This window comes from Bactrocera tryoni, chromosome 4 (assembly GCF_016617805.1).
Source record: "Bactrocera tryoni isolate S06 chromosome 4, CSIRO_BtryS06_freeze2, whole genome shotgun sequence".
NCBI lineage: Eukaryota > Metazoa > Arthropoda > Insecta > Diptera > Tephritidae > Bactrocera > Bactrocera tryoni.
The window spans coordinates 60728636-60747072 of record NC_052502.1 but is presented as its reverse complement, the minus strand read 5'-3'; the positions used below and the strand labels follow the sequence as shown (position 1 = coordinate 60747072).

Genomic DNA, 18437 nt, shown 5'->3' with positions numbered 1-18437 from the left:
GCGATTTTATCGCAATTTTCGACGACAGGCCTTCCGGGGTGTGGCGCATCTTCGACCACCTCTACACCAGAATGAAAACGTTGAAACCATCGTTGTGCGGTGGAAATGGAAACTGTATCGGGTCCAAAAACTGCACAAATTTTATTGGCGGCTTGAGATGCATTTTTGCCTTTATCGTAGTAGTACTGTAAAATATGCCGTATTTTCTCATTATTTGTTCCATGTTTGCGACGCTATAACTCACGAACGACTTAAAAGAAACGACAATCAATCAAACACGTGTTAGCGCATGAAATAAGCTTTCCAAAAAGGTATAGCATGACCCGATGCGACGAATAAAACTAGAACTACGCGCTTTCAGCGCCAACTAGCGAAAATACTTTTTTGACAACCTATTATTACTTAATATACTCCGTCCAGGGTGTAAAAGTTAAAGATACCTCGAAAATTGTTTAAAGACATTTAACATTTGTTGAAAAATAGTTTAATATAAGATCGTAGTAGGTTTGATATCTATGCAATTTTTTGTTTGAAATATCTGTTGGAAAAATAAAAAGAGCTAGGAATAATATCGAGCTTATACATATATGGGCGAAATCTCGTTTACCGATTTTCACTATAAAATATAATCACAAAAAACTCTTGAGCAAAATTGTAATAATAAATTTACACATTTACAGAATATCTTCCGAATGCCACAACCATTGAGGATTTCGGCTTATTGAAGCAGAATATGATTTCAGTGTTCAATGAGACATTTTGCAACCATCTCTCATCGGCTTCTGGTTCGGATTCTGCGAATTACTTTAATTGCACATTAGTACGACGGATAAAGTCATTAATTCAGCTCCTTCCAGGTGTTTAAAGTAAGGTTTTGTACTAATTATAAGCACGTACGTGAGAATATAAAAATAAATGACTGAAAATTAAATACAAATAATGTGTACTTCAGTAATATTATAATAACTACATTGTCGAACAAAAAAATAGGAACCAGTACCAGTAATATTCGATTAAAATTATTGTTCAGCGGTATAGTTTTTTTTTAATTTTTTGTTTGAATATGAGGGTGTATTTTATGTGCAAAAATTTGGTTTTCACCTCCGCAGCTAAACCTTTTTGAGAATTCCTCGACTGACGGTGAAGCGTACAATAAAATAAGAACAGAAGAAAAATCGATTATTTACTGTAGAGTATGGCCAAATTTATTTGTTATTTCTATCGTTTTAATTGAAATGAAGTAAAGAAAATTTAATAGCTTAAGTACATATCGTCACCTGAAACGCAAAATAACGTATCATCAAAAAATTCGAAATTGAGTGTCTTCTTAATTACGCTTCACTACTTCAAATTACATATATAATATTACATATGTTCAACATTTTCAGGTTCTGCGGTCAGATATAAACCAGTTTTAACCAATATTAAAATTTTGTTTCACTCATGTTCCATTTTATTTCGTGTTTCATTCATGCCACTGTAAATTTCCGAAAATGTTGTTACGTTATTTTGCATTTCAGGTGACGATATAATTTCACACTTTAGGAAGTGCGAAATAATGCAACACGGAAGAGTGAGAAATAGTAAACAAATGAAAATTGAGGTATTCGGCAATTGCAAGACTTATTGAGATGAACTTCCACATTTGGCCACCAAACTCTATTATCACAAAAAAACTACCAGCGCAGATGGAAATTTCATGAGAATTATATTGTGGGATCAATCAGTTACTGCAATTCTGGTAGAAAATAAACTTCATGGAAGAACAGTTCGTATAGTGTCGAAGTGGACACAGTGCCATCGAAGCTGCCGCATCGAGTTCGCTAAAGCTTATGTCCAATGGAATGGCTTGACAATTCAAAAAATTGCGGAAGTACTATGAACAAACGAAAACAATGTACATTTAGTTAGAAGTGATGGACCCGCTTTAATGTACAAAAAACACATTTGTACCTGAAATATGATAATGAAAATACTGCTGATTACAAAAACCGTAATTTACGGAGACCTACTATTTTAATTTTATTTTAAATATTGGATTTTGATTAGAAACAATCATTTAACATCTAAATTCAATAAAACAAACCAATTTCAACTCAAAAAAATAGGTACATTTGTAAAAATAAAGTGGAATAAAACTTAGTATTTTGTGGCAAAGCCATTACTTTCAATAAGTGCTTTGTATTACCGCCGTATTGACGTTATAAGATTATCCACTATCGTTTGGAGAAAATTTCTCCAGAAAAAACAGAGCAGCATTTGCCACATTACCAAAATTTTCTATGGAGTTAAGGTCCACTTTGTTCCTCAGGAATCAAGATTTTAGGACCTTTGCATGCTCACGTCAATACTTTATACCAAATTAAATTTGGACTCATCACAGAAACTAACAGTTTTTTTTGCTATTAGGCCATTCTATATAATCTTAATCGAACTGCAATCGTCTTAGTTGGTTATGTTTGCTAATAAGCGGTTTCTCCATATCGGCCTCCACGATGCACTATTTCGACCGTTTTGTTACTAATATAGCTCGAAATGATTGGTGGGATAGAAGAGGATCATCAAATAAAAACGGGGCTTGGAAAAAAATTCAACGTAAAAATTATGCTAAGTAAATGTTTCAATTTCGGAGGATGGAGACATGTGTAGAAGTTCACGCAAGTGAGGAAAGTTCTCTGATCGCCATTCACTTGGGAGTGGCCACAAACGATTCTTTTACACATGGCTTAAGCAGCTCACAACTTCCGGTCTTTAACCAAGTATCCTCTGGGTAGCCTAAGAACATCCGTAGGTGAAACATCCCCTACGTAGGGTTGTGCGCTGGACTTGGGACCCGCCACGTAAAAAGTCCCCCCAATGAAAGATTACCAACTGCCTCGGATGAGAGACACCCCTTTTGATGACGACCATGGCAAATGAAATAAGGACTACGATATAAGGGCATGCACCTGGAATGTCCGGACCCTTAATTTGGAAGGTGCCGCTGCCCAGCTGGTTGATGTCCTCCAAAAATAAAGGCTGTCATCACCGCCGTCCAAGAAATGCGATGGACGGGACAAGACACAGAGACGAATAGGTCCTTGTGACATTTACTACAGTGGCCATATGAAGGAGCGCAAGTTTGGTGTTGGATTCGTGGTGGGAGAGAGACTCCGTCGCCGAGTACTATCATTCACTCCGGTGAATGAACGTCTAGCCACAATCCGCATCAAAGCGAGGTTCTTCAACATATCGCTGATTTGCGCCCACGCCCCGACGGAAGAGAAGGAGATGTGACCAAAGGTGCCTTCTATGAGCGCTTGGAACGCGCTTATGAGAGCTGCCCCCGCCACGATGTCAAAATCGTGCTTGGCGACTTTAACGCCAGAGTGGGCAAAGAAGGTATCTTTGGCACTACGGCCGGTAAATTCAGCCTCCACGACGAAACATCCCCAAATGGGTTGAGGCTGATTCACTTCGCCGGGGCCCAAAATATGGTTATTTGTAGTACTAGATTCCAGCACAAAAAGACACATCAAGCTACCTGGCTGTCTCCGGATCGAAAGGCCACCAACCAGATCGATCATGTTTTGATAGACGGAAGACACGTCTCCAGTGTTCTAGACGTGCGTAAGCTCCGAGGTCCTAACATCGACTCGGACCACTATCTTGTTGCAGCCAAGATTCGCACCCGCCTCTGTGCAGCAAAAAAGGCACGTCAACAAACACAAGGAAGGTTCGACGTCGAAAAGCTGCAATCACAACAGACAGCTGAACGATTTACTACTCGGCTTGCACTCCTGCTCTCTGAGAGCACTCGTCAACAACTCGGTATAAGGGAACTGTGGGACGGCATTTCAAACTCCTTACGTACAGCTGCATCCGAAACTATTAGTTTTCGGAAAGTGTAAAAGAACAGCTGGTACGACGAGGAGTGACGTGTCGCAGCGGAAAGAAAACAGACTGCCTACCTCGCAACGTTACGATCGACCACAACACTCGCGGGATGGGATAGATACCGAGAGTTCGAAGAGGGAAGCGAGACGCATCTGCAGACAGAAAAAGAAAGAGGCCGAAATGCGTGAGTACGAAGAGCTTGATGAGCTGGCCGACAAGGGTAATGCTCGAAAATTCTACGAAAAAATGCGGCGGCTTACAGAAGGTTTCAAAACCGGAGCATACTCTTGTAGAACCCCCAAAGGTGATCTAGTCACCGATGCCCAGAGCATACTAAAATTATGGAGGAAACACTTCTCCACCCTGCTGAATGGCAGTGAAAGTACAACACCAGGAGAAGGCGAACTCTATTTCCCAATCGATGAGGATGGAGCAGACATTCCATTGCCCGACCATGAAGAAGTTCGAATAGCAACTGCCCGCCTGAAGAACAACAAAGCGGCAGGGGCCGACGGATTGCCGGCCGAGCTATTCAAACACGGCGGCGATGCACTGAAACTTTGTAAAATATGGTCGGACGAAAGCATGCCCAACGATTGGAATTTAAGTGTGCTATGCCCAATCCATAAAAAAGGAGACCCCACAATCTGCGCCAACTACCGTGGGATTAGCCTCCTCAACATCGCATATAGGTTCTATCGAGCGTATTGTGTGAAAGATTAAAGCCCACCGTCAACAAACTGATTGGACCTTATCAGTGTGGCTTTAGACCTGGAAAATCAATAACCAACCAGATATTCACCATGCGCCAAATCTTGGAAAAGACCCGTGAAAGGAGAATCGACACACACCACCTCTTCGTCGATTTCCAAGCTGCTTTCGGCAGCACGAAAAGGAGCTGCCTTATGCCGCCATATCTGAATTTGGTATCCCCGCAAAACTAATACGGCTGTGTAAACTGACGTTGAGCAACACGAAAAGCTCTGTCAGGATCGGGAAGGAACTCTCCGAGCCGTTCGATACCAAACGAGGTTTCAGACAAGGCGACTCCCTATCGTGCGACTTTTTCAACCTGCTTCTGGAGAAAATAGTTCGAGCTGCAGAACTCAATAGAGAAGGTACCATCTTCTATAAGAGTGTGCAGCTGCTGGCGTATGCCGATGATATTGATGTCATCGGCCTCAACACCCGCGCCGTTAGTTCTGCTTTCTCCAGGCTGGACAAGGAAGCACAGAAAATGGGTCTGGCAGTGAACGAGGGCAAGACGAAATATCTCCTGTCATCAAACAAACAGTCGTCGCACTCGCGACTTGGCTCTCACGTCACTGTTGACAGTCATAACTTTCAAGTTGTAGATAATTTCGTCTATTTAGGAACCAGTATTAACACCACTAACAATGTCAGCCTGGAAATCCAACGCAGGATTGCTCTTGCCAACAGGTGCTACTTCGGACTAGGTAGGCAATTGAAAAGTAAAGTCCTCTCTCGACGAACAAAAGCCAAACTCTATAAGTCGCTCATAATCCCCGTCCTGCTATATGGTGCAGAGGCTTAGACGATGACAACAACCGATGAGTCGACGTTACGAGTTTTCGAGAGAGAGGTTCTGCGAAAGATTTATGGTCCTTTGCGCATTGGCCACGGCGAATATTGCATTCGATGTAACGATGAGCTGTACGAGATATACGACGACATTGTCATAGTTCAGCGAATTAAAAGACAGCGGCTACGCTGGCTAGGTCATGTCCGGATGGACGAAAACACTCCAGCTCTGAAAGTATTTGACGCAGTACCGCCGGGGGAAGCAGAGGAAGAGGAAGACCTCTACTCCGTTGGAAGGACCAAGTGGAGAAGAACCTGGCTTCGCTTGGAATATCCAATTGAAGAAGAAGAAGAAATGTTTCAATAAACACAAACTCAGTTCAATTAGGAAAATAAAGTGTTTTACGGTTATATGGCAGAGTTACAATTGTTCTGTCGCGACGGGTTGCTATACATTTGAAACAAAAAATAATTCGAAATAAATCGGAGTTGTAATAAAAACAAACTCGACAACTTCGCTCTAGTTGCAATTGCTTTATCGGATACCTATATGTACATTTTGGTGATAAGATAAATCAGTTTTTGTGTTTAATGCAAAAATAATGTTAATTGGGGCTTTTCGAACCCCATCAGTTCGAAAATAGCAAATATGACGTCTTTATCAAAATTAAAAGTTCGATAAAAATGTCTGTTAGAAATTCGCGCCAAAACGCGGAAAACTGACGACTTCTGAAAAATTATATAGAAACCATCTGTAATTAGTTTAAATGTCAATGCAATTGATTTATTGATTTTGACCAATCTGAAGCCGTATAAATACCGGAATTCTGTACTGTGATACAGTCACAAGTCTACATTTTTTGTAATTTTAAATTAGAGACAAATTTCGTGACTTGAGACGATTTTGCACAAAAATCTCTCAATTCAAAACGAACAGGTTTAAGTAGCTATTACACTTCGTTATTTAGAGAAGTATAATATATAAACTGGAATGAAAATAAATATGCGATAACAAATATTAAATTTTCTATATCACAGTCAAAATGCATAATTACCAATTTTAACTTTTTCGTGTTAGAGTTGCTTACAAAATATAAAAAAACGACAATCGATTAATATCTATGATGATCTCTATTCAGTATATTCAAAATGGCAAAGAAGAGTTATTTTTAGTTTTGTGACCTGCTAACTATCAGGCCGCAAATTAGAGACAATATTTTGTGACTTAGCGTGAAGTACAGTTGATAAAATTAAGTTCTGAATATAACAGCATCCAAATGGCCTTCATGACTTTTGCAGGAACGAATTCGATGAACCCAATTTTCGAATACTTTTTCCACTAAATCAAGTCGTCTACGGTGGTCCAATGGCTGAGTGAGAACAATTTTATACGAATGCAATCCAAAATCCTTTCTCAAAATCCGCCAGGTTGTGATTAGAAACAGTCCCCATTTTTGAGAACATCTTAAAATCGACAAATTAAGTCTTCAAGCAAAACAGGCACAGTGACCCAGCCCACATATTCTGCATGACAAATTAAGTTGCACGCCCCATAGTTTTTCACATTCCTCTCGTTGCAGTTTTCAGTTCGAACACAAAATATTATTTCCATGAATTGTTTTGCACAAGTAGCAAGTATTCGGTTTTTTATTGTTATTAATATTGTTTTTTCTTTGAAATTTTGAATTTGATTTTTTGTGTTAAATTTATTGGTTAAATCAACGACGATATATATGTACATATGTATTAAAAAAAAGTAAAGAAAAATTAAATGTCATATACTTATTTTACTTTGTTGAATACACTTTGAGATAGACGAAGAAGAGATTGCGTCAAGTGCTCCACTTATAAGATACCGCCGTTTGAATTTAAAGCTATATGCAATTAATAAATTTCTTATTTTTATACGAATCATTCTCCTGTTGTAGTTTTCTAATAGAAATAATTTTTGGTATTCAAACTATCAGTGAGAATTACACGGTTATTATTATTAGATGTAAAATAGTAATACAATTATTATTTTACATTTTGATTGGAAAGAAGCACTAGCTACTGGGGCTTTCGGCTTAAGTTTACACGGTTATAGCCGAGTTAACAACAGCGCGCCTATCGTTTCTTCTTTTCGCAAGGTGCCGCCAATTGGAAATTCAAAGCGAAACCAGGTTCTTCTCCATCTGGTCCTTCTAAGGGAGTGGAGGTCTTCCCCCGGCGGGTACTGCGTCGAATACTTCTCTCTGAAGCTGTAGTGTTTTCGTCCATTCGGATGACATAACCCAACAAGCGTAGCCGCTGTCATTTAATTCGCTGAACTATGTCAATGTCGTATATCTCATACAGCTCATCGTTACAACGAATACGATATTCGGTGTCGCCAACGCGCAAAGGACCATACATTTTTCGCAGAACTTTTCTCTTGAAAACTCGCAAAGTCAACTCATCAGATGTTGCCCATGACTCTGCACCATATAGCAGGACGGGAATTATGAGTGACTTATAGAATTTGGTTTTTGTTCGTCGAGAGAGGACCTTACTTCTCAATTGCCTACTTAGTCTGAAGTAGCACCTGTTGGCAAGAGATATTCTGTTGGTGTTGATTCTGGTTCCAAGATAGAAGAAATTATCTACAACTTCGAAGTTATGACTGTCAACAGTGAAGTGGGTGCCTAGTCGCGAGTGCGAGACCTGTTTGTTTGATGACGAAATATCTCCGTCTTGCCCTCGTTCACCACCAGACCCATTTGCTTTGCCTCATCCATTCTGGAGAAAGCAGAACTAACGGCGCGGTTGTTAATGCCAATGATATCAATATCTTCAGTATACGCCAACAGTTGTATACTTTCTCGGTTTAGTACTGCTGCTCCAATTATTTTCCCCAGTAGTAAGTTGAGGAAGTCACACGAATCCTCATTTGGTATCCAATGGCTCGGAGAAGTCCTTCCCGATCCTGACGGATCGAAATGAGTGTCGATTCTCTTTTCACGGGCCTTTTCCAAGATTAGGCGCATGGTTAATCTGGTTCCCGATTCTGACAGAGCATTTTGTGTTGCTCAACGTCAGTTTACACAGCCATATTAGTTTTACGGCGATACAAAATTCAGACATCGCGGCATAAAGGCAGCTCCTTTTCGTGCTGTCGAAAGCAGATTTGAAATCGACGAAGAAGTGGTGTGTGTCCTTTCACGGGTCTTTTCCAAAATTTGGCGCGTGGTGAATTTCTGGTCGGTTGTTGATTTGCCAGGTCTAAAGCCACACTGATAAGGTCCAATACCTTATACGCGATGTTGAGGGGGTTTATCTCAAGGTAGTTGGCGCAGATTGTGGGGTCTCCCTTTTTGTGGATTGGGCAGAGCACACTTGAATTCCAATCTTTGGGCATGCTTTCGTCCGACCATATTCCACAAAGCATCGGATGCATGCTCCTTATCAGTTTTGCTTGTTGTTTTGTTTGTTGTTTTTCAGACGGGTAATTGCTATTCAAACTTCTTCATGGACGTGCAATGGAACGTCTGCTCCATCGTAATCGATTAGGGGATCGGGTTCGCCTTCTTCTGATGTTATACTTTCCCTACCATTCAGCAAGCTGGAGAAGTGTTCCCTCCATAATTTTAGTCAGTCACTTGATCACCTCTGGGGGTTCTACAAGAGTATGCTATGGTCTTGAAACCTTCTGTTAGTCGCCGCATCTTTTCAAAGAATTTTCGAGCATCATCGGCGAAGTAGATCAGATTCAGCCCATTTGGGGATGTTTCCTCTTGAAGGCTGAATTTACCGAGTGTTGCGCCAAAGATACCTTCCTTACCCACCCTATCGTTAAAGTCGCCAAGCACGATTTTGACACCGTGGCAAGGACAGCTCTCACAGATGAGCTTCGAGCGTGGGCGCAAATCAGCGATATGTTGAAGAACCTCGCTTTGATGCGGATTGTGGCTAGACGTTCATCCACTGGAGTGAATGATAGTACACGGAGACGGAGTCCCCTTCCACCACGAATCCCACACCATACTTGCGCTCCTTTATATGGCCACTGTAGCAAATGCCGCAAGGCTCGCCTCAGTCCTTGTCCCGTCCATCGCATTTCTTGGACGGCGGTGCTGTCAGCCTTCACTCTAACGAGGACATCAACCAGCTGGGCAGCGGCACCTTCCCAATTAAGGGTCCGGGCATTCCAGGTGCATGCCCTCAAATCGTAGTCCTTATTCCGTTTGCCATGGTCGTCATCAAAAGGGGGGTCTCTCATCCGAGGCTGTTTCAACTTTTTCATTGGTATTATTTTTTACGTGCCGGGTCCCAAACCCAGCGCACAACCCTATGTAGGGAATGTTTCGCCTTCTCACATTAGCTCGCCTTCGAACGGATATTCTTAGGCTACCCAGAGGATACTTGGTTAAAGACCGGAAGTAGTGAGCTGCTTGAGCCATGTGTAAAAGAATCGTTTCTGGCCACTCCCAAGTGAATGGCGATCAGAGAACTTTCCTCACTTGCGTGAACTTCTACATATGACTCCATCGTCCCAGTGAGAATTTTAATAGGGAATATTTCGTGCATTTTTTTGTTTGAAAATACAAATTTTAAATTTTCAGTTTTTAACAGATTTGTTAAGGTATCATCAACCAGCATAAAGTCAGCAAAGCAAATTGCGCAGAGTCGCTAGTATTTTCTGCATTACCGGAAAAGCCCATATCCATCAAGAGTTAAGGATTTTTTTCTGCCGCCAGGGTAGTCGAAAAGCGATGACAACATCGGTGGTGGTGGCGTGCTACTACCAGGAGGGGTGCTAGTTTTCAAAATTTTCTTAAAACATTTACCATAGTAGCCAGATCGGACAAAATAAAAATTTTTAGACACTTAAATTAAAACCCCCCACATTTATATAGAAATTTAGAATAACGAATCACTTATTTTAGTTACACTTATTTCCACTTTTAAATTCTTTATTTATAAATAGCATAATTGCGATAATACAACGCTCACTTTAAACTTTACAATTTAAATAATTAAATTTGAATAATTAAATTCTCTTTAAACTGAAACGGATTGCCTTTCGCGAGGCGGCACGTCTTAACACTATTTTTGAAGACAATTTGTTTGTATTTATAGCAGTGGTCGGCATGAGAGGATCTGTCACTGTGTTGGTGAGCACGAAAAAAAAGTAGCCCAGTGAGAAATTGGAATTGAAATTAAGCATCTAATCTAAATAATTAATAGTATAATGAAAATTAATAAAAATGTCTTTTAAGGATATATTCCCTATTATCTTTAAAAGACTTGGAACATAAAAGGCATTGCATGGTACCAAAGGCATTTAGAATCATAAAATATTTCTCGCAAGGCATATTTGGTTTTGCGCTATAATACTGCGTGATGTTAATTCGTTGCTGGCTCGACAACGACTGAACGATAGAGCGTAAGCGTACGTGTGAAGTTAGTTTGCACAATTGTGCTAAGAAATGCCGACCACTGATTTATAGTTATTTTAATCTGCAAGCTGCATAAACCTAAACGTATGAGGATAGACTTAAAATACCGAAGCTCAAGATGCCGACCCATCAAAATTCTGACAATATTCATAAGTATATGCAGCTAAATAAAACAGCGACAAATCAGAATATGAAAAGTCATAGTACCGACAATCCAAAATGCCGATATATCAAAAATATTTTATTGTGTCCGCATTTTTTAATTTGTAAACATTTGTAAACAGAAAAAGGGGCGGGCCCCTATTTCTACCGATGCACAGAAAAATAATTCTTCTGATTACGTCTTATGATTCGGAACGTGTTCGTGGACAAAGGCCCTAGGCTTATAGTAAATGTTGAGTATCAAAAATGTTCTAATATATGTACATGGTACCTTTACGATGATGAGAAGACTGCAGTTGTACAGTGCTTATCACCAAAAATATTTATAATTTGAAGCCCAAATAAAAATAAATTATAACTAAATGTTTTATTTCGGTAGATTTTATTTATTGTTTTTTTTACATATTTTTGTGCCTATATTGCATTTTCCACACCACCATCAGGTATGCAACTAGGCGCATTACCGATTTTTTTGGGTGCTCGGTTCCCCCGGAGGCCTATTTGCACCTATATACCTTAAAACTAAATAACAACTATTTACAGTTGTTTACTTTGCTGCCCAAATTTGCATACAAAGGTGTTAATCACTTTAACAATTACATATGTAATAAAAAATGCACACAGGTTAAAAATTACAATCATTTAATATATAGTAATTTAATGTGTTCACAATCATTATTATTGTTATTAAATTCTTATACAAAATTATAAATTATTTGTATGTGGACGACGAATGTATGTAGGTGTCCGGAGCGGGGTGGATGTAAGTAGCACACCGGACCGATGAGGGATCGTAGCGCCGCGTATGATCGAAAAAGCCTTTATAAAAGGAACGAAGGTAGCTGACGAATGTTGAAAGCGAATATGTATACGAATTGAGCTGTCGAATTGTTTAGGACGAATTGTGCCTGCTTTCCCGTTGCTCATCCTTTTTGTTGAGTGGGTTGGCGTACAGATGTGTTGAGTTGTGCTGTAGTGTCATCAGCTGTGGTGAATTGCGATGTAGCATTAGGATGCGCCAGTTTTACCGAGTAGAGGGGGTGGATGCTTAACTCTTTTAAACATCAGTAAATAAATTTAAAAAAAAAAAATAAAAATTCATTTGTAAAAAAATACTTGTGCACATATATATGTATACCAACAGTGGAGATCTAACAAAAAGCCTGAAAAATTCCAAATGATATAGAGTGGGTCCTATCAATAAAAAGTGCGGAATGTATGGAATAGCAAGAATATATGAATGTGCATTTCTGTCGTAATATTTAATTGAGCACTTTCTAAATATCAAAATTAAATTATGTCAATAAATTTTAACTCGGACAACCAAAGACGATTTTTTCAGACAAACACCCGGAAAAAGGACTTTAGAAAATTTTACATGTGTGCAACACATACAAATTTCACATGCTTGAAAGCAGTTGTGCTTGTCTGTTTGATAAAAATTTTAGTTGAAAAATACATTCTTATCCTTATGAAAAGACATTTAAGAACGTCTGGTCACATTTATTCAAATAAACATTTTGAAACCCCGCGCGACAGCAAGAATCGAAATTGTCGCAAAATATTTCCTCTAATTTTTCGAGGAAGTAGAGTCTGAATATATTCTTTTACCATGGAGAAAAGAAAACGAGAATCAGTTTCTTCTTCAAAAAGGGGGTATCGGACTCATACAATTAAGAAGTTTTAAAAACTTTGAATACATATAACCGCAAAAATAAACAAAAGAATTTTGCTTCAGAAAAAACTTTCGTTCAAATCAATTTCCGCAATTTCAATATTTTGAAGTCGTTCTAAGGGCGGACTTGAAAAGTTTACCAAGAAATATCATTAACCAAAGCGTCGTTGCAAACGCTTTGAAGGGCGCTAGAACTAGAGCTTCCCTAGGCAAAGGTTCGAAAGTTCCGTTATTCACATAATTAACGGTCCTAAGGCCCTAGGATTTTCGGAAAAGACATGAGAACATGTACGGAGTAGTTCTCACGTTATTTCCTCCCTACGAATCTGTCCGAAATAATGCTCAAGTCTGTCTTGACAAAGATTTCTTGTCCACATTTATCGAATCCTTTGGTGGACAAGATCTTCAACAAATATTGTAAACCTTTTATGTGTAGAAGTCATCCCTTAATAAATGAAAATGTGATGTCATGACCTATACTATCATTGACTTTCAAGGACTTAAAAAATTTTGAGAAAGTTAATTTGTTCCGTACTACCGAAAAAAGGATCATTAAATTTTCGTAGTGCTCCAAGTCTACTACTATTAAATATATTAAAAATTTTATAAACAAGTAAGGAAGGGCTAAGTTCGGGTGTCACCGAACATTTTATACTCTCGCGTGATAAAGTGATAATCAAAATTGCATTATCCCCCATTTACATATTTTTCAAATATCGTATTTGTGTAAAGTTTTATTCCGCTATAATCATTGGTTCCTAATGTATATATTATACAGAGAAGGCATCAGATGGAATTCAAAATAGCGTTATATTGGAAGAAGGCGTGGTTGTGAACCGATTTCACCCATATTTCGTACATGTCATCAGGGTGTTAAGAAAATATTATGTACCAAATTTCATTGAAATCGGTCTAGTAGTTCCTGAGATATGGTTTTTGGTCCATAAGTGGGCGACGCCACGCCCATTTTCAATTTAAAAAAAAGCCTGGGTGCAGCTTCCTTCTGCCATTTCTTCCATAAAATTTAGTGTTTCTGACGTTTTTTGTTAGTCGGTTAACGCACTTTTAGTGATTTTCAACATAACCTTTGTATGGGAGGTGGGCGTGGTTACTATCTGATTTCTTCCATTTTTGAACTGTATATGGAGATGCCTAAAGGAAACGACTCTATAGAGTTTGGTTGACATAGCTATAGTAGTTTCTGAGATATGTAGAAAAAACTTAGTAGGGGGCGGGGCCACGGCCTCTTTTCCAAAAAAATTACGACAACATATGTCCCTCCTTAATGCGATCCTTTGTGCTAAATTTCACTTTAATATCTTTATTTATGGCTTAGTTATGACACATTATAGGTTTTCGATTTCCGCCATTTTGTGGGCGTGGCAGTGGGCCGATTTTGCCCATCTTCGAACTTAACCTTCTTATGGAGCCAAGTACCAAGTGTACTAAGTTTCATCATGATATCTCAATTTTTACTCAAGTTACAGCTTGCAGGGGCGGACGGGCGGACAGACAGACATCCGGATTTCAACTCTACTCGTCACCCTGATCCCTTTGGTATATATAACCCTATATCTGACACTTTTAGTTTGAGGACTTACAAACAACCGTTATGTGAACAAAACTATAATACTCTCCTTAGCAACTTTGTTGCGAGAGTATAAAAAAAAACAAATTCGGCGGCATCAAGGAAAGTTGGAAACTGTGAAATATTCAATTTCCCGGAGCTATATAATGCGAACATTGCACTAGCAACCGTGTTGCTGAAAACCTGTGTAGCTAAATGCACACTCATTTTTTTAAAAGTTGAGGGCCTTAGATGAGCCGAAGTTATCTTAGGCACACACCTAATACTTTGTTGAGCGTCTTGTTGATGGACACTCCATTTCACAAGGCGTCCATTAAAACTAACTAAGTTCTTGCTATTTTGCAAACAATTTCGGAGAATCGTAAAAAATTCGATTTCCTCTCCATTCACTATAAAAAATGGTCTGTCTTCTGTCACTCTAACAACCCGAGGACAATGCTCAAAATTTGGGGTGGAAATTTCAGAGGCGAAGACCTATCCCCTGAAGTTGTGTCACAACTTCAAATACATATTTGGGGTACTCACAACGTGTCATAAGGCATCGTAAAATCATAAAATCATAAATTTTTATACTAGTTTAAAAATTTGTTGTTGGATTGCATACTAAAATAAGTTTACGCAAATACAACTCTGACCGCTTTGGTTACGGATGGTTATAACTTAAAACTTTATGAGACTATGTGAAACCTCTAATTGTTTTAAAATATCTTCTTTGCATGATTTTTGCCCAAAAAAGTAAGCTAGTGGTTGAGACCAAGGCTCCCCACCTATTCCTTGAATCATAAGTGTTAAAACACTTGAACCAATTCTGGAGGTACGATTTTCATCATTTCTTTAAAGGCATTTCATCGCAGCAAATTGATACGTATTTCTGGTCACTCGTAAAGCCACGGCTTCGAAGTTTCAGAGTCTTTATGTTACGATACGTGCAACCAGGACTTTGTGGCCAACTTTGAATAAATTATCAAGGACGTAGCCAGGTAGGTGCAGGGGTGGGCTCACTATTATCACAAATATCTGTGACGTGTGAAAGCAGCCATCATAATAGAAAACATCTGTGTTTGTTTTGTTTTAAATCAATATTTTACATTTTTTAAAAAATTGAAAATTGACTGTTATAATTAGCATGGAGGAACTATTATTTGTATATGCGGCAATTGTTGAGGAGGAGGAATCGAGCGGTAGGAGGAAAGTGTTAAAGGTTTTGCGAGACAAAAGCGATTCTTTTAGTATGCAAGACGCAACATTTATTAATACATTTCGATTCCCAAAATCGCTATGTAAATTACTTATAAGTGAATTGGTGCCGCATGATGTTCAGAAGTCAAATATACCTTTTGATCTGCGTTTCCTGGCGTGTTTGTATTTTTACGGGCATAGCTTTTATCAAAAATGCGTTGGTAATAGTTATATGCTCTCTATGAGCCAGCCCTCTGTGTCTAGAGCTCTGCACTTTATTTCGAAATTAATTGTGGATATTAAGGGCAGTGAAATTTATTTCCCTTCAAGCGCGCAGGATGTTTCAGATACAAAGAAGGGGTAAGATAAATAAATAAAAATAAATTTAAATAAATAAATAAATTTTCTCTTAAAGATTTTGCAAGAAATTTGGGATCAAGGGCACAATCGGCGCAATCGATTGTACCCATATTGGGATTATTTCACCCTCAAGCACAGACGCATACATATCTTTATTATCCATTTGTGTTTTTGTTTGTTTATTTTTATTAAAACAGCTGTTTGACAGCAAAAAGCTTTTTGCCTCACGTGGTGACTTTTTTAAGCTTTTTTCTTAAGAGGTTTGAGCAAGAATATCCTCACAAAATATGTCTCACAAGAAATCTCTCAAATTTTTCCTCTCAACTCAGTTGAGAGGTTTTTTCAGAATAGGGCTGTAAGTTTACATGTTTACAAGTTTACAAGTGCAAAATTTATGGATATGAGAAATTTTCTTCAAAAAGGTAAGCATTTATAAATGGGTTATAAACTTTTGATTGTCTTCTATTGCTATTACTTTCGAGGTATCTCTTCTGTTAAGAGGAAACATGTTCGTGACAGCAGCAGTGGAAGTGAAGAAGCTGTTGTGAGCGCTTGTTCATCACAATCGGCTGTGCCTGTTGCTGAGGCGCAAGCAAATAAAGCTTATTCTGTGGAAATAGATGTCACTGAGGAAAGCCATGTAAATGATGTGGGCCGCTATGTTGGGCGAGCTTCGCAGCTGTCTGAAAAAAAAGGAGATTCTACTTCGTCCGTGGGTTCCAAATGCTGCTAATGATTTTAAAACTGATGCAAAAGCTTTGCAAAGAAAATTCAACCATGGGTGGTTGGATATATATGCGCCATGGTTGGTGCACTGTGTAAGTACTGTGTGCTGTTTCCGCCTGTTCCTGAATCGGTGCAAGGCGTATTGGGTTCATTCATGATCCGACCATTCACAAATTTAAAAAAAAAAATGCACAAGTTCTCCAAAAAGCATTCTCAAACAAGTCTCCAAAAGACAAAGACGGCAAAGAGCAGCTTTCAATTGGCTTGCGCTTTTTCGACGAACAAAAGGAAATAATAAGAGAAGAATTTGTGGGATTTATTGAGCTCTCAGCCCAAAATGCTTCTAACATTGCTGAAGAAATAGATAAGTTTTTGGTGTATCATGAACTCTTAAAAGAATCTTGTGTTGGGTTGGGCTTCGACGGCTGTTCTGCAATGGCAGGAAAAGAAGGTTGCAATTTTAAGAAGAAAATATACCCGCGCAGAATATTTTCATTGCTTCAGCCATAAACTGAACCTGGTTGTCAATGATACAAATGCAGTTCCAGAAATAAGAAATGCCATATCAACAACAAAGGACGTTATAAACTTTTTTCGCGAATCAACCACGCGAAGGAACTGTGCGCCTACTATACACGTTTGTGTGAAACCAGATGGTCGGAAAAATATAAGGCAGTAAGAAAGTTTTCTGAAAATTTTCCTGAAATTTTTGAAAGACTGGAAAAATTATCCATAGATGGAAACTATAGCAAAGAGTGCATACCAGCTTCATTCAGCGGTGACAAAATCGGTGTTTATCGTTTCCCTAATGACAATTGCAAAATATTCTGCATTACTGGAACCAACAGTAAATATTTTGCAAACGAAAGCAATTGATATGATTGCAGTAGGTGAGCATATTCAAATGAAATAACAAAATTATATTTGTAAAGTTGGAATATTTGCAGAATACTTATTTTTTGTTTGTTTAATAGGTGAGCATATTGAAAAAATTATTGAGGTAATTGAAAACGATCGTAACAATGCAGAGCAAGTAACGAATGAACTCCTTGCACAAGCGCGAAGAGTTGCAACTGCGCTAGATATAGAACTATCTTTACCGCGTTTAGATGTAAAACAAAAACATAAAAGCAATCCTCCATCAAACAACGAAGATGAGTACTGGCGACGCTGTATTGTGATTCCATATCTTGACTCCTTAACAGCTTCGTTTAAAATAAGATTTGCCCGTAAAAAACTCCAGCATTTGCGCTATCTCGGTTACATCCATTGTATGTGCTCAAAAGTTCAATTGAAGCCGTTTTTGAAAACTCGAAACTATTCGAAAAGCATTACAATTTAGATGTCAGCAATGAATTGAAACTTTGGTACAATTTATGGAAAAATAAAAATTTATCAGAAATGGAATTAAGAGAAATTGAAGTTGTTGAATTGATCAAACAGGCAGATGAATTTTACCCTTCAATTCGAAAAACTCCCAAAATATTATGTACATTACCATGCACTACAGCAACGGTGGAGCGTTCATTTAGTACGCTAAGGAGAGTTAAAACTTGGCTTCGGAGCACGATGGGAGAAGAGACACTGTCTGGATTATGTCTGATGAGCGTGCATCGCACATTTGTGAAAGAACATCAACAGCTCATTGAAGAAAAAATCATCAATAAATTTTCAGAAAATCCTCTATATATATATATTCGTCTACTATTTGCATAAAAATTTGTAAGTTAAAAAACAAAAATTTGAAATTAATACCTTGAAACTTTTCCATGAAATTCGCATGTTATTATCATATCTCGTAAATGAAAAGAGCTATAGAAAAAATGTACATGACAAACTTGTAGGAAATTTTACTTGCTACAAAAAACGTCCGCGCGCAAAATCTCTATCATTAATACTTCCAATAGAAGTA

The 18437-nt window shown here is 38.5% G+C and overlaps 2 protein-coding genes across 2 annotated transcripts in view; both read left to right on the top strand.

Annotated features, from left to right (window-relative positions):
* LOC120775430 (nuclear pore complex protein Nup205) overlaps window positions 1-937 on the top strand; it is a 31429-nt gene extending 30492 nt beyond the window's left edge. The window contains exon 17 of the mRNA XM_040105614.1: window positions 681-937. Coding sequence (XP_039961548.1) covers window positions 681-865 — 185 coding nt within the window. The 3' untranslated portion in view covers window positions 866-937. The remainder of the gene's footprint in view (window positions 1-680) is intronic.
* Window positions 938-17243: 16306 nt separating this feature from the next.
* On the top strand, window positions 17244-18437 carry LOC120775433. Its single transcript, XM_040105618.1, has 2 exons — window positions 17244-17415; window positions 17500-18437. The coding sequence occupies exons 1-2, from the start codon at window positions 17262-17264 to the stop codon at window positions 17865-17867; spliced, it is 522 nt and encodes a 173-aa protein (XP_039961552.1). The 5' UTR covers window positions 17244-17261; the 3' UTR covers window positions 17868-18437.

What these genes read in the sequence shown, in the direction of transcription:
- LOC120775433 (XM_040105618.1), top strand. Translation starts at nt 17,262, where the DNA reads ATGGAAACTATAGCAAAGAGTGCATACCAGCTTCATTCAGCGGTGACA. An exon ending in AATTGATATGATTGCAGTAG is followed by an intron (nt 17,416 to 17,499) that starts GTGAGCATATTC and finishes TTTGTTTAATAG; the next exon opens with GTGAGCATATTGAAAAAATT.